Consider the following 14,395-nt stretch of genomic DNA (forward strand, 5'->3'; position numbering starts at 1 on the left):
CCTCCGCCGCCGCCTCGGGAGCAGCAGCAGCAGCAGCCACGAGGTGCACCTCCGCCTCGGGAGCAGCAGCAGCACCAGCAGCAGCAGCCCCAAGGTGCGCCTCCGCCGCCGCCCCGGGAGCAGCAGCAGCAGCAAGGTGCGCCTCCGCCGCTGCCACGGAAGCAGCAGCAGTTGCAGAAGCAGTCGCCTAGCCTCCGTGGATGCTGGAGGCCCGGTGCTTCAGGGTAAGTTTTCTTCTGTTCACTCCCCTTATTCTCGGTGCTTCGCTTTTTGCTGAAGGCTTCTTCTCTTTGTTTGCCAGGGCCTCTCGCCCAGGCAGCTCTTCCACCGCCGCTGGCTCGTCGGCGGGGGTCCAGGCGACCGGGGCCTCTGCGGTGACGGCAGAAGCGACGGCGAGTGCGGGGAGCTCGGGTGCGGCGGCGGCGGCGGCGGCTTTGCCAACGCTAGGCGCAGCAACGTCCGACGCGGCGGCGGCAGATGCACCAGTGCCGGGCGCAGCCACACCCGACGCGGTGGCCCCCGAGCCCCCAGCTACGGCAGCAATCGCGCCGACACCGGGCTGGGCGACGGCGAGCATAGCGGCAGCGGGCTCGGCAACGGCGAGCACGGCGGCAGCGGGCGCGGCGTCGGCGAGCACCTCGGTTCCTGAGGTCCCGACGCCTGTATCGGACGTCCCCTCCCCCAGCAGCCAACCTGCGGCAAAGGAAGAGCTGGAGGAGGTCTCTGGGAGGCGACCCCTGTAGGGTCCCTCGGAGGAGGAAGCGGCTTCCCTCCCCCAGGTGCTGGTCCGGGTCCGGCAGATGATAGAGGAGGCGACCTCTACCGCCGAGGCGGCCTTTCGACGATAGTGAGCTGCCCTGGAGGGCGAGCGCCAGCACCTCGGCGACTGGCACACCCGCCTGGAGGGGCGCACGAAGGCCGAAACCTCCCATGCGGCGCGTGTTCGATCCGAACTTGTCGCAGGCTTTTGGGGGTACCTACAGCCGGGTGGCGGAACACACCCACATATTCCCCGAGGGGGAGTACTCGGGAAAGTGCTAAGCGATTAGCCCGATCTAGCTTGGGGGCATGAACACAAGTACATACGGATTTAGAGTGGTTCGGGCCGCCGGAGCGTAATACCCTACATCCACTGTGTGGTGTATTGCTCTTAGTATGAATGAGTCTATCCTCTGCCCCCGGCTTCTCCCGGGCCTGAGTCCTTCTCTAACGGGCGTCTCCCTTTTATAGAGCAAGGAGGACGCGTACACAGGCGTTGGACCCCGACAGGTGGGCCCAACAATGATGTATTTGTACTAGATAGATACTAATGGTGGTATAGTGATAGAGAATCTCTTGCTGGATACTCTTCATCGTCTTGTAGACTCTCTGACCGAGGGGGTCTGCTCCTGTCCCATCGGCGAGGCGCCCGTTGAGGTAGTGTAGCTTGCGGCGTAGTCTGTCGAGGCTACCATGAAGGCGTCATAATGGGCGAAACCGAGCCGTCGTGTCCAACTGGCATCATAGACTGACATACGCGGCGTGGGCGGCGCCAGCGACTGCACTGTGCGCCTCGGTAACACGCGACCAACAGTGCAACCGAGCAAAAACCGAGTCGGGCTCTGCTCCGCCTTCCGCATTGAATGCCGTTGGTAGACGAGTCTTCCAGGGGAAGCCACGCGGTCCTGCGTGCGTGGCCGCACTCACTGACATGTGGCGGCTCCGGACCTGCCCCAGGCAGGGTGTCGGTTCCTCCCTGCTGAGGGGTCCGGATAGTATATGGGGTCCGGGACTCGGTGGGGGTCCGGAACTCCCTGGGAGGTCCGGGGCCCCCAGCTGTTTTGGCTGAGGGCTACCTCCTCCGGGATACGTGGCGTCACCGGACCCTCCCCAAGCTGGGAGCGGGTCCGGGGCCGCTTGCCAGGAGAGTAGGGCTCAGGACCACAGGGGTCCGGCTGCTCGGCTGTCAGGGCGTAGTTAAGGATAACTACAAGACTCTTGCCTAGACACAGCAAGAGGGGGTACCCCAGTCCTGGGGTACCGACAGTGGCCCCCGGGCCCACCTCGGGAGAGGTACGAACCCGCGGGTGGGGCCACTATTGTGATGTGTTTCCACATAACTTGGCTGTGTCGGCGTGCTCATGTCGAGAGCGGGTGCTCCGGCCCCTTGGAAGCCGGAACACCTGTTGCCAGGTTCAGGTACTAGAGCGCTTTTCTTAGGGCGGCGAAGGTGTAGACTTGGGGTATGGAACCAAGCCAAGCGGCTACACGGACCTCAGACCGCTCAGTTGGCGAGAAACTCCCCCGGACCTGGCAGTGGCGACCGTGGCGGGCCACCGGAGTGGACTTGGAGCGACCGCGGCGAGCGGTCTCCGCCGGAGCGGGCCACCGGAGTGGACTTGGAGCGACCGCGGCGAGCGGTCTCCGCCGGAGCGGGCCACCGGAGTGGACTTGGAGCGACCGCGGCGAGCGATCTCCGCCGGAGCAGGCCTCCGGAGTGGACTTGGAGCGACCGCGGCGAGCGGTCTTCGCCGGAGCGGGCCACCGGAGTGGACTTGGAGCGACCGCGGCGAGCGGTCTCCGCCGGAGCGGGCCACCAGAGTGGACTTGGAGCGACCGCGGCGAGCGGTCTTCGCCGGAGCGGGCCACCGGAGTGGACTTGGAGTGACCGCGGCGAGCGGTCTCCGACGGAGCGGGCCACCGGAGTGGACTTGGAGCGTTGCCATCGATCCGTCGAGATATGTATCCGGACCTAGCGGTATGGTACTGGAAACCAAGCCTTATACTAGAACGGAGCCCGGGACCCCTAGGAACAGCAACCTCGGATACTAGGGGACTCGTAACAGGGCAGGAAAGTACGTAGGCTTAGGGTACATTACCAGGCTAAGCCACGCGGAGCTTCTCTTCCCCAGGATACGGGCACCACTTCTCCTGAGCAGGTCCCTAGGGGTCCGAACTGCCTTCCAGCTAGAAGGGGCATTCCAACCTGACCACTGGCCATCAACTCTATCTCTGCCGCTCTGGACCACTTGTTGGTGTTGCCTGATGAAGCTAGAGGTCGGGCTTACAAGGGCGGATCTTTACCGCTCTTCAGCCGTCGCCCTGTGAGTCATGCTCATCCCTGGTCGGAGTGGAACTGCCACCTTGGGAACTCCTCAGTTGTTGGGGGTGAAGGCGGTCTGGACGTGCCTATACAAAATCATCCAGCATCACCTCGGGAGCTTGCGGAGCCCTTCCCAGCACAAGAACTATTCCACGCTCAGATAGCATGAGAACAAATTCTTTGGCTTTCAATGGGAGTGGCCCTGCCGCTGCCGTCTGCCGTCGGAAGCTAGCCCGATGATTGCTCAGCATGAGATGGGTGCTTATTTGGGTGAGCACGGAGCGTGGAGAAGGGCGGTCATTCGCCGGCTCGACCTTGGTGCTGGCATTAGGCCCCCATGCCTGGTGGCAGAATCCTGTCTGCAGCAGCACCAAGAGAGACTCGGTCCTGGCGAGGGAGGAGACGACGGTAAACTTCCCCCGGGCCACAGTGGTCGGCCCCAGGCTTCACATTGAGAGAAAGCCTTGAGCCGATGCCATGTCGCCGCAGGGGAGTCCTGGTGGTTGCTTGAGAGAAAACCTTGAGCCGACGCGGGGGTGTTGTAGGGTGGCGCACAGCGGGCGTCTCCGCTGCGCGCCACTGCGCCGGCTCTGAGATGTCGCAGTGGCGACGCATAGCAGGCGCCGCTGCCGCGCGCCACCGCACCGAGGGCGCTGCTGCCTCGGCACTATGTCATGCGGCGTAGGTGCCGCCATGCTCCTCTTCATCTTCTCGTCACCGTTGGAGAGGATGAGCTCAGCCTCAGAAGCCTGGAGATCTAGCCAACACTTGCTCCCTTCCCCACGGACAGCGCCAAATGGCGCAGGCTTTTGGGGGTACCTACAGCCGGGTGGCGGAACGCACCCACCTATTCCCCGAGGGGGAGTACTCGGGAAGGTGCTAAGCGATTAGGCCGATCTAGCTTGGGGGCATGAACACAAGTACACACGGATTTAGAGTGGTTCAGGCCGCCGGAACGTAATACCCTACATCCACTGTGTGGTGTATTGCTCTTAGTATGAATGAGTCTATCCTCTGCCCCCGGCTTCTCCCGGGCCTGAGTCCTTCTCTAACGGGCGTCTCCTGTTTATAGAGCAAGGAGGACGCGTACACAGGTGTTGGACCCCGACAGGTGGGCCCAACAATGATGTATTTGTACTAGATAGATACTAATGGTGGTATAGTGATAGAGAATCTTTTGCCGGATACTCTTCATCATCTTGTAGACTCTCTGACCGAGGGGGGTCTGCTCCTGTCCCATCGGCGAGGCGCCTGTTGAGGCAGTATAGCTTGCGGCGTAGTCTGTCGAGGCTACCGTGCAGGCGTCATATTGGGCGAAACCGAGCCGTCGTGTCCAACTGGCATCATAAACTGACATACGCGGCGTGGGCGGCGCCAGCGACTGCACTGTGCGCCTCGGTAACACGCGACCAACAGTGCAACTGAGCAAAAACTGCGTCGGGCTCTGCTCCGCCTTCCGCATTGAATGCTGTTGGTAGACGAGTCTTCCAGGGGAAGCCACGCGGTCCTGCGTGCGTGGCCGCTCTCACTGACATGTGGCGGCTCCGGACCTGCCCCAGGCGGGGTGTCGGTTCCTCCCTGCTGAGGGGTCCGGATAGTATATGGGGTCCGGGACCCGGCGGGGGTCCGGAACTCCCTGGGAGGTCCGGGGCCCCCAGCTGTTTTGGCTGAGGGCTACCTCCTCCGGGATATGTGGCGTCACCGGACCCTCCCCAAGCGGGGAGCGGGTCCGGGGCCGCTTGCCGGGAGAGTAGGGCTCAGGACCACAGGGGTCCGGCTGCTCGGCCGTCAAGGCGTAGTTAAGGATAACTACGAGACTCTTGCCTAGACACAACAAGAGGGGGTACCCCAGTCCTGGGGTACCGACAGAACTCAAGGCTGACCTTGAGTCCTACCGAGCCAATCTTCGGAAGGTGTTCGACCGGGAGTTTGCGGTGGCGAGTCGGGAAAAGGTCCTGGCGCTGCGGGAGGAGGCCATTGCCAAGGAGGAGGCCAGCCTCACGGCTCAGCGATCGGAGTTCGAGTCTCGCAGCCAGGGCCTTGGGGTCCGCAAGCTGGCGCTCGACAAGCTCTCCGAGTCTCTGCACCAATGGTGCCAGGAGCTGCAGGAGACTGCCAGCAAGCAAGCTGCTGCCGAGATGGAGCTCGAGGAGGATAGGAGGTCCCTTGCAAAGCGGGAATCCCAGCGCGAGGCCCTCAAGTCCCTGAAGGAGTCGACGGTGAAGAAGGAGGCCAAGCTCGAGGAGAGGACCCGCGAGGTGGAAGCGGCCCTGGCAGCACTGGACACCCGAGTGCAGGAGGCGGTCCTGGAGGCGGTCCGGAAGCTGCAGGAGGACCAGCGCAGGAGGGCCCAATGGATCGTCGACTGGGCGAGTGAAGCGAGCTCAGCGCTGGTACTGAACTCTGCTTCGATTGCTGACGCCCTCCTAGTGCTGAACTCTACTTCAGACAGACTCCGACGTCTAGAGCCGATCCTTGCTGGCCAGCTTGAAGCCGAGGGCCGCGAGCTGATCCGGATGGTGGCGGAGCACATTCTGACCTGCCATCTCGCTAGCCCCCGTGGTCGATGGTCCAGTGGCGGAGACGGAGGCCTCTGCTCGAGAAAGCATGCGGGACGTCGTCAACTTCGTCGCTGCTTACTTCAAGCAGGAGCCTGCAGATCCCTGAGCTGGACATTGTACTTTTGTTTTTTTTGTGTTATGTAACAAACATTGTACTTGTTGAAATTTTAAATAGAAGAAAATTTCAACTTAGCTGTTTGTCCGTTGCTTTGGTTTGCGGTATGCAGCACCCCGACGCCCTGGCCACCTGGCAGATAGGTTCAGTTGTTAGGACCTATCTGCCATCGGAGCCGAAGAAGACACTCCGGACCCCCATATGAGGTTGAGCAAGCATCCTTGGACATAGGTGTAGTATAATTTGCAACTCGGACGAGTGACTTATTCCCTATATTGTAGAAAAAACTACAGAGAGGAAAATCAACTCGCTTGTATGATACTGCAACTTAGCTGTTTGACGCATGCAGAATCGATTCGTGGTGTGTGGCTCAAAGCGAACGCTCCGGGCCCCTTGGGACACAGGCTCAGTTGTTCTGAGTCTGTCTACCACCGAGACTGGACGTCGATCTGCATGAAGTCTTTAAAGCAGATGCCGGGACCCCCTGGTAGGTAGGCTCAATGGTTTGAGGCTAGCTACCACCAGTCTAGGCCTAACCTGCATACCACTCAAAGTCACAGCTTAGTAGCAGGCCCACGGGACCTATTCTGGACCGGCCCCAGGCTAGTACGAGGTCCGGGGCTCCAGATACGCAGGTCCAGGCAGTTCAATGCTTGTTACAGAGTGGTGGAGTGTGTAGGCTTCGGGTGCGGAACCAGGCTAAGGCGCTACACAGGGCTCCGGACCACTCCAGGAAACAACACGACTTGACTGGACCTGGCTCCGACGTTCCGGACCCCTCCCTAGCAGCGGGTGAGGTCATTTTGCCGTACTCGATCCTTTGAGATATGGAGCAGGAACTGCCGTGTAGGACTTAGGAAGCCAGCCCTTGAGCTAGATCGAGGTCCGGGCCCCTAATTACCCAGCTCCGGGTACTAGAGCACTGGTTACAGGGTGGTGGAGTGTGTAGGCTTTGGGTACGAAACCGGCTAAGCGGCTACACAGGACTCCGGACCACAGCAGGAAACAAGCACCCCCTCTCCAGAGAAGGTCCCTAGGGGTCCGGACCCCTTCTCCCAGCAGCAAGGGGGTCCGTACCTGTACGGCAGTCCGGCAACTCAATACAGACCTTAGCTGTAGCGAGAAGAGTGGAAGTCCGCGCGGGGGTTAGAAAGAGAAAATCTCGAGAATCGAAATGCGAAATAAAATTTGACACAAAGACAGAACTGGGAGCAAATCTTTCCTTTGCAACTTGATATACATAGCTTGCGCGATGGATGCCAGAGGCCGGGTTTATGAGGGCGGACCCTGGAGGACTTCGCTGACGTAGTAGACTGGTTTTTGGATGGTCCGGACCCTGGCGACCGGGTCTGGCTCGCCCTTGTTCACCACATCAGGTCCTTGGGCCCCCATCGGTTCTGGGTTCCCACTGGGATGAGGCTCCTCCGGACCCCCTTGTCTGGGGTCCGGACCTTCAGACAGAGGAGTGGCTGCCGGACCCCCATGTCCGGGGTCCGGCTCACCATCGTTGGCCGGGGAGACCCTGGTGTCCCCCTGGCGAGCTTGCTCCGTCCTCTCGGCGACCAGCACCATGCTAACCGCCTCTGCAGACGTAGCAAGATACAAAAACAACGTCTCACCTGGCTCGGGAGCCACCAATACTGGCAGTGAGGTGAGGTGCTGCTTCAGCTCCTGGAAGGCTTGTTCAGCCTCTTCGGTCCAAGAGAATGGACCAGACCTCCTCAATATCTTGAAGAAGGGGAGGGCCCTCTCAGCCAGCCTCGATATGAAGCGGATAAGAGTGGCCAGAGATCCAGTAAGCTTCTGGACGTCCTTGATGCGGCCAGGAGGCCTCATCGCCTCGATCGCCTTGATCTTGGCTGAGTTTGCCTCGATGCCTCGATGTGAGACCAGGAAACCCAGCAGCTTCCCTGCCGAGACGCCGAAGATGCATTTCTCGGGATTCAGCTTCGTGCGCATGGCGCGAAGTCGGTCGAAGACGAGGGATAGGTCCTCAACTAGTGTTGACCCTACCTTAGTCTTGACCACAATGTCATCAACATACACCTCAACAATATCTCTAATTAGATTACAGAAAGTTTTGTTCATAGCTCGTACAAACGTGGATAAGGCATTCCGTAGACCATATGCCATGACAATATAGCAATAAAGTGCATCCACTGTTACAAAAGCAGTATGCTTCCTATCCTCTCTAGACATCTGAACCTGGTGGAAACCAGAGTATGCATCTAGGAAAGACAAAAGGTCGCACCCGGAGGTGGAGTCCATGATCTGATCGATACGTGGAAGAGGATAGGGTCTCTAGGACATGCCATGTTGAGGCTGGTGTAGTCGATGCACATCCGAAGCTTCCCGTTGGCCTTTGGGACGACGACCGGATTGGCCAACCACTCGGGGTGGTGGACCTCCTCGATGAAGCCAGCGTGTAGCAGCTTGCAGACTTCTTCACGGATGAAGTTCTGCCGCTCCACGGACTGCTTCCGAGGCCTCTGGCGTACCGGCGTGGCGTCAGGGTAGATCCTCAGATTGTGCTCGATCACTTATCTGGGGATCCCGGGCATCTGTGACGGTTCCCAGGCGAACACGTCCACATTTGCCCGGAGGAAAGTGATGAGCGCGTCTTTCTATTTCTCCTCCAGGTTCCCCGCGATGCGGGTGGTCCTGGAGGAGTCCGCTCCAATCTGCACCGTCTTCACGGGAACATCGTCCGGATTAGACGGCAGAACCCTAGGTGCCTTTGCAGGCGCCCTGGGTTGCAAAGAGGATGGGTCCTCCTCGGAATGTGCAGCCTCTGCCGCCAGAGCATGCAGTCTCTCAACTGCAGCGACGGCAGCGGTGCGGTCACCCCGCACGGTGAGGACACCGGCAGAGGAAGGCATCTTCAGGACCATATACCCGTAATGGGCAATGACCATAAAGCGGTAGAGTGCCGGCCGGCCAATGATGGCATTGAACGGGAGGTTTACTTCCGCAACATCGAACTGGACGCTCTCTGTGTGGAAGTTCTCCTCGGTCCCGAACGTGACCGGCAGAGTGATGCTCCCCAGAGGGAACACCGGATGTGGGCCCACTCCGGAGAAGGGGCGAGAGGGAGTCAGCTTGGACTCCAGGATATGCAGCTGCTTGAACGCTGCGTAGCTGATGACGTTGAGGCCGGCCCCACCGTCTATCAGCACGTGATAGAGCCTGATGTTGGCTATGACAGGGGCGGTGACTAGAGATAGTACACCAGCCCCAGCCATGTTCTCCGGGCAGTCGGATGGCCCGAAAGAGATGGTGTTCATCCACCTGTGGTGCGGCGCCGCCTTTGGGACCCCCGGCTTCACCGAAAGGACCTCTCGGCGAAGGGTCTTCACGTCCCGCCGGGAGACAAGCTCTCAGCTTCTGTCGTACATTACGTACAGCTTCTTGCGGCGCTCCTCGTTGTCGGAGTCGGAGTTGTCGTGGCGGTAAACGCCCTTCAGCTCCTTAGCGGGGGATTGGTACCCCAGCTCCTTAGCGAGAGGCGTATGGCGCGGATGACGCCACACCCTCCATCATCTCTACGTCATCGTCGTGGTGGGCGTGCTCCGCCACCCGAACCATGGAGATGAGCAAGAGATGAACTAAAACCAGCTATATTCCCCTACTTGGCGCGCCAAATGTCGTGGTGTGGTAAATCACAGCCGGGTGGCAGAATGCACCCGCCTATGCCCAGAGGGTGAGTACTCGGGGGTTAACTAGGACTAGTTCGATCTTGCTGGAAGAACACGATGAACACAGCTGATTTAGAGTGGTTCGGACCGCCGGAGCGTAATACCCTACGCACACTGTGTGTTGTATTTCTTGTGCTCTTTTCGTCCCGAGAGAGTCTGGAGAGTGTGTGTGAGAGCTTGAAAAAACTTGGTGTGTGCAGCGAGCGCCTCCCTTTTATATCTCAAGGGAGGCGCGTACATGGCCGTTGGGTCCTCAACAGGTGGGCCCAATCGATGTAGTATAAAATAATGTATTGTTCATATATTATGGCGTTGCAAGCGAAGGAGGCCTCATTCCTGGATTTCATTGCCTGCCCGCGGGATTCCTCCGTCCAGCATATCCATGTCCTGTCTTGTCGAAACGGCGTCAGGGTGTAGCTTGCGGCGTTGCCTGCAGCATAGCTGAACGGGCCGTGTAGCTTGCGACGCAGGCGGTATGATGGAAAAGTGTCGTGCCATCGTATCCAATTAATGTGGCAGATGGACTTTGCGCGGATGTGGCGCAGGCGGCTGCACTGTGTATCTCGGTAATACGCGGTCTACAATGAGGCCTGACAAAGGCTACCCCGCGTGCCGCGGCGGCAGAGCACGCCTCAACCACCCGCATTGAATGTAGTGGGTGGGCGAGTCTTCCAGCGGAAGACCCGCGCCCGCGCCCGCGCCTGCGGGACACGTGGCGGCTCCGGACCCCCCGGCGGTACGTTGGTTCTACGCGCGTGGGAGGTCCGAATGGACGCAGGGTCCCGGACCCCTATGGGGGGTCTGCGGCCTCGGCTGTTGGCTCGGAGCTTCCCCTCCTCTGGGACACGTGGCGTCTCTGGACCTGTCCCAGAGCGGAGAGCGGGTCTGGGGCCGTTGGCCCGGTGAGGAAAAAGACTGACCCGTGGGGCCTGACTACTCCGCCCCTCACGGCGTAGTTACGGATGACTACGCGAGTCTTACCTTGCTGCAGTAGGAGTGGATATCCCTGCTATAGGGTACCGACAGGACGGATGGTAGTTAGAACTCTTGAAATATGAGTAGAGGCGGATTTGGGGCGGGTTCAACCCCTGTTGCGTAGTCAATGACATGGAGACCCCACAGTGCCAGCTTGACATCACCCACGACCGGCGCGTCACGTTCTCTTCCAGCCAGGGCACGTTCATGGTCGTCGTCACCCCCGCCCCGCCCGGATTCCCTGCAATAGACAAATCTCTCACCCTCCGCCGCTGCCTGCACGGCTCCACCCATAGCCTGGAGGAGTGGGAGATAGTTTCATCAAGGATAGCATAGCACACAGGATTCGCGCCGCCCCTGAACCGCCCGTGGGAAAAGGAGGCGACGAATCCACCCACCCGCATTCGGGCTCGGGCGCCACCCCGTGCCATTGCCACTGCGTCCGCGGACCGCCGCCCATTCGCGGGGCCAGAGGGAGGGAGCAATGGGCGCGGGGATGGAGGCGGACGAAGGGGTGATGGCGACGAACTTCTTCTGGTCGTACACGGACGAGCCGCACGCGTCGCGCCGCCGGGAGATCCTGGCCAAGTACCCGCAGATCAAGGAGCTCTTCGGCCCGGATCCGTGGGCCTTCCTCAAGGTGCCGTGATCTGCCTCTTTTTTTGCCCGGCTCTGTGCGTCTGTTCTCTCCTCGTGTGCAGCAATGAGGAATTGGGGATTGAGTTTGCCGGAAAGTGTAATTCATATTGTTTTTTTTCCCTACGATGCTTGGCGTTTGCGTGAATTGTAAGTTGGGTAGCCTTAAAGCCGAGATCTCTAATTGCCGTACCTGAATTAAGAATCAGTATACGGTTCTTTACTGTTTCAGTAGGGGGATTAGTTTGGCAGTGTTCAGCTTCTAGTGCTTACATTACCAGAGTTATTCTCAGGAATCTCCATTCTCCACTATGACAAAGTGATTGCAGATATACTTTTTAAAGGAAAGATTGCAGCCATAGTTGTTTTGATTTACCCATTTTCTTTTGTTAATTGCTTGTTTATGTAACAGTTAACTTGTTACCCGCGTCTTCTACCTGAAAATTTAATGCGCTTGGAAACTGTTAAGCTTGGGATTTATGGTTCAAAACGGAATAGTAACTAGTAGTAACTAAGCAATACATTTAAAGCGGGAGCTTCTTCCATTAAGCTGTCTTATCCAGCCATAACGAGCTTCATAGAGTTTGTTTAGGCGCCATAAGCTGGCCTGACAATTCTGCCCAAACTTTCTTGTTGGTCCTGCCTACACTTCCACCAGTAACTTTCAAGCCTGAAATGGTAGTTGCTTCTTCCGGTTGGCTACCATGCACTTCCTTTCAAGGCATGGAATAAGGGGTGTTCTGATCCAAGTACCAAATGCCCAAAAGTGCCAAAGTTTAGCACTAGCTCATCCAAACAGGAGTGGGCTAAACTTTAGCCAAACTCAAAAACTTTAACCCATCCAAACAGGCCGTATGCTGTTAATTATTATGACAATAATGACATCAGGACCAACCAATAAATGATAAGATTCATTGTGTCAAGCTCCTCCTTTGACTCTAACGTCTGCTTATCTATGGTTTTACTTATTTGATTTGAATGTGGGTGCTAGGAAGGAAATTAGCCCTAACTTTTTTTCTTTAAAGGATAAGCCCCCAATCACTATGCCCATCGATATATCTGCCTGCTAAGCCTGCTGCATGTTCTGTCTTGCATCACCAATTTGGCATGGTAACTTTTGAAACCAACCGTAAGATGCAAACATATCTTGGTGGTGTCTCATAGTGGGACTAACAACAATAGGAAGCATTTGAGAAAAGTATATTTCTTTTTTTCCTGTATAGAAGGTCATTTTGCGAGAAATAAGGATCCACTCAGACATCTTTGCTACTACTTGAACATGATAGAATTCTCAGATGATCTATATCTGTAGGTTTCAATACAATTTGAATTTATAAGCACAGGCACAAACTCACTGAAGTTACAGTGCCCTGCACCATTGCTCTGCAGCTGTTCGAAACAGAGTATCCCTGTTCTCTCTCCTTGCTAGTAAGAAATTTCGGATTCCTATGCAAAACTGGTATTCATATATCCCTTTCACCAACAGCTGTTGTGCTGGCCATTGAACTCTGGCAATGGAAACTAGCAACTTGAAACAGCCCTTGTTTAGTTGCAAAATTCAAAATTCCAAATCTATCACATCGAAAGAGATTTTTACATGCATGAAGTATTAAATCTAAATGAAATAAAAAACGAATTGCATAGTTTGCTTGTAAATTGCGAGACGAATCTAATGAGTCTAACTAGACTATGATTAAACACTAAATTGATACAGTAATTGCTACAGTACACATGCTCTAATGATGAATTACTTAGACTCATTAGATTCGTCTCGTAGTTTACAGACAAGTTCTGTAATTAGTTTTGTAATTAGTCTATGTTTAATACTTCAAATGTGCAAAGATTACATTTCAAAAAATTTACGGGCGCAACTAAACGAGGCCACAGCCACAGTTTCATGACCCTTGTTTGAAAAATCAGTGGGCTTATCATCCTCTCCATAAATTGTATTAGCTTGATTTGTTTTGTTGTGCTGTAAGTTCGTGCATACCTGTATGACACACTATGGTCCCATCTTTCAGCGGACTGAATATAAATTTGGCATTTGATTTCATTAGTAAGATATCACTGCAAATTGTAGACCTTTTTCATTGAGTTTTACCAGTACTGTTTTCTGACGGCAGTGCCAACTTTATCTGCAGATTGCTGTGGTTGTTTCACTTCAGCTGTGGACTGCTACATTCCTCCGAGATGCCAGCTGGTTGAAGCTCCTGACAGTCGCCTACTTCTTCGGCTCCTTCCTGAACCACAACCTGTTCCTTGCTATCCATGAGCTGAGCCACAACCTCGCCTTCACAACCCCATCCCTGAATCACTGGCTAGGCATCTTTGCAAACCTCCCCATCGGTGTCCCCATGTCCATAACATTCCAAAAGTACCACCTGGAGCACCACCGGTTCCAAGGCGTGGATGGCATCGACATGGACATCCCCAGCCAGGCCGAGGCGCACGCCGTGAAGAACACCATCAGCAAATCCGTGTGGGTGATGCTCCAGCTCTTCTTCTACGCGCTGAGGCCGCTCTTCCTGAAGCCGAAGCCCCCGGGCCTGTGGGAGTTCACCAACCTAGCCATCCAGGTCGCGCTGGACGCCGGCCTGGTCTACCTCCACGGCTGGAGGTCGCTGGCCTACTTGATCCTCTCGACGTTCGTCGGCGGCGGGATGCACCCCATGGCGGGCCACTTCATCTCGGAGCACTACGTGTTCAGCCCCGACCAGGAGACCTACTCGTACTACGGGCCCCTGAACCTGATGACCTGGCACGTGGGGTACCACAATGAGCACCACGACTTCCCGAGGATCCCCGGCACGAGGCTGCACAAGGTGAAGGAGATCGCGCCGGAGTACTACGAGGGCCTGAGGTCGTACAGGTCGTGGAGTCAGGTGATCTACATGTACATCATGGACCAGACAGTGGGGCCGTTCAGCCGGATGAAGAGGAAGGCGCCGAAGAAAGACTCGTAGTTGATTACTTCCTCCTGCCTGTGGGTGGATTTTTTTTTTGTCGTGTACGAACTCTAGCAGAGATGTTTCTGTTGGTGCAAACCTGACGATGCGTTGGAACTGCGTGCTACCACAAGTTCTGCGAGTAATTTTTACACGTTCCAGAGGTATACTTTCCATTGTGTGTCACTTGATGTATGGTGAATTACAAGATGGCCACGGTTCTTTAAAACCTGATGCATCGTGCACTCCTTTCCCCTCGCTCGCTCCGTGAGTTGCGAACTTGCGATCCTGCGGCAGCCTGCTTGCTGATCGCGGCTGCTGGCACCTGGCAGTGCAACCAACGTGAGTGCAGCCAATCCTGAGGGCCAAAGGGTACTGTTATTGGG

The 14,395-nt window shown here is 56.8% G+C and overlaps 1 protein-coding gene across 1 annotated transcript; it reads left to right on the forward strand.

Moving 5' to 3' along the window:
- Positions 1 to 10,595: 10,595 nt before the first annotated feature.
- Positions 10,596 to 14,195, forward strand: LOC120683091 (sphingolipid delta(4)-desaturase DES1-like). Its single transcript, XM_039965108.1, has 2 exons — positions 10,596 to 11,068; positions 13,206 to 14,195. The coding sequence occupies exons 1-2, from the start codon at positions 10,913 to 10,915 to the stop codon at positions 14,025 to 14,027; spliced, it is 978 nt and encodes a 325-aa protein (XP_039821042.1). The 5' UTR covers positions 10,596 to 10,912; the 3' UTR covers positions 14,028 to 14,195.
- Positions 14,196 to 14,395: the final 200 nt, after the last annotated feature.

The sequence above is a fragment of the Panicum virgatum genome, chromosome 7N (assembly GCF_016808335.1).
Source record: "Panicum virgatum strain AP13 chromosome 7N, P.virgatum_v5, whole genome shotgun sequence".
Classification (NCBI taxonomy): Eukaryota; Viridiplantae; Streptophyta; class Magnoliopsida; order Poales; family Poaceae; genus Panicum; species Panicum virgatum.

Excerpts from the sequence above, each read along its gene's own strand:
- LOC120683091 (XM_039965108.1), top strand. The coding sequence starts at position 10,913 with ATGGGCGCGGGGATGGAGGCGGACGAAGGGGTGATGGCGACGAACTTC. Across the intron at positions 11,069-13,205 it reads ATCCGTGGGCCTTCCTCAAG|ATTGCTGTGGTTGTTTCACT; the intron begins GTGCCGTGATCT and ends CTTTATCTGCAG.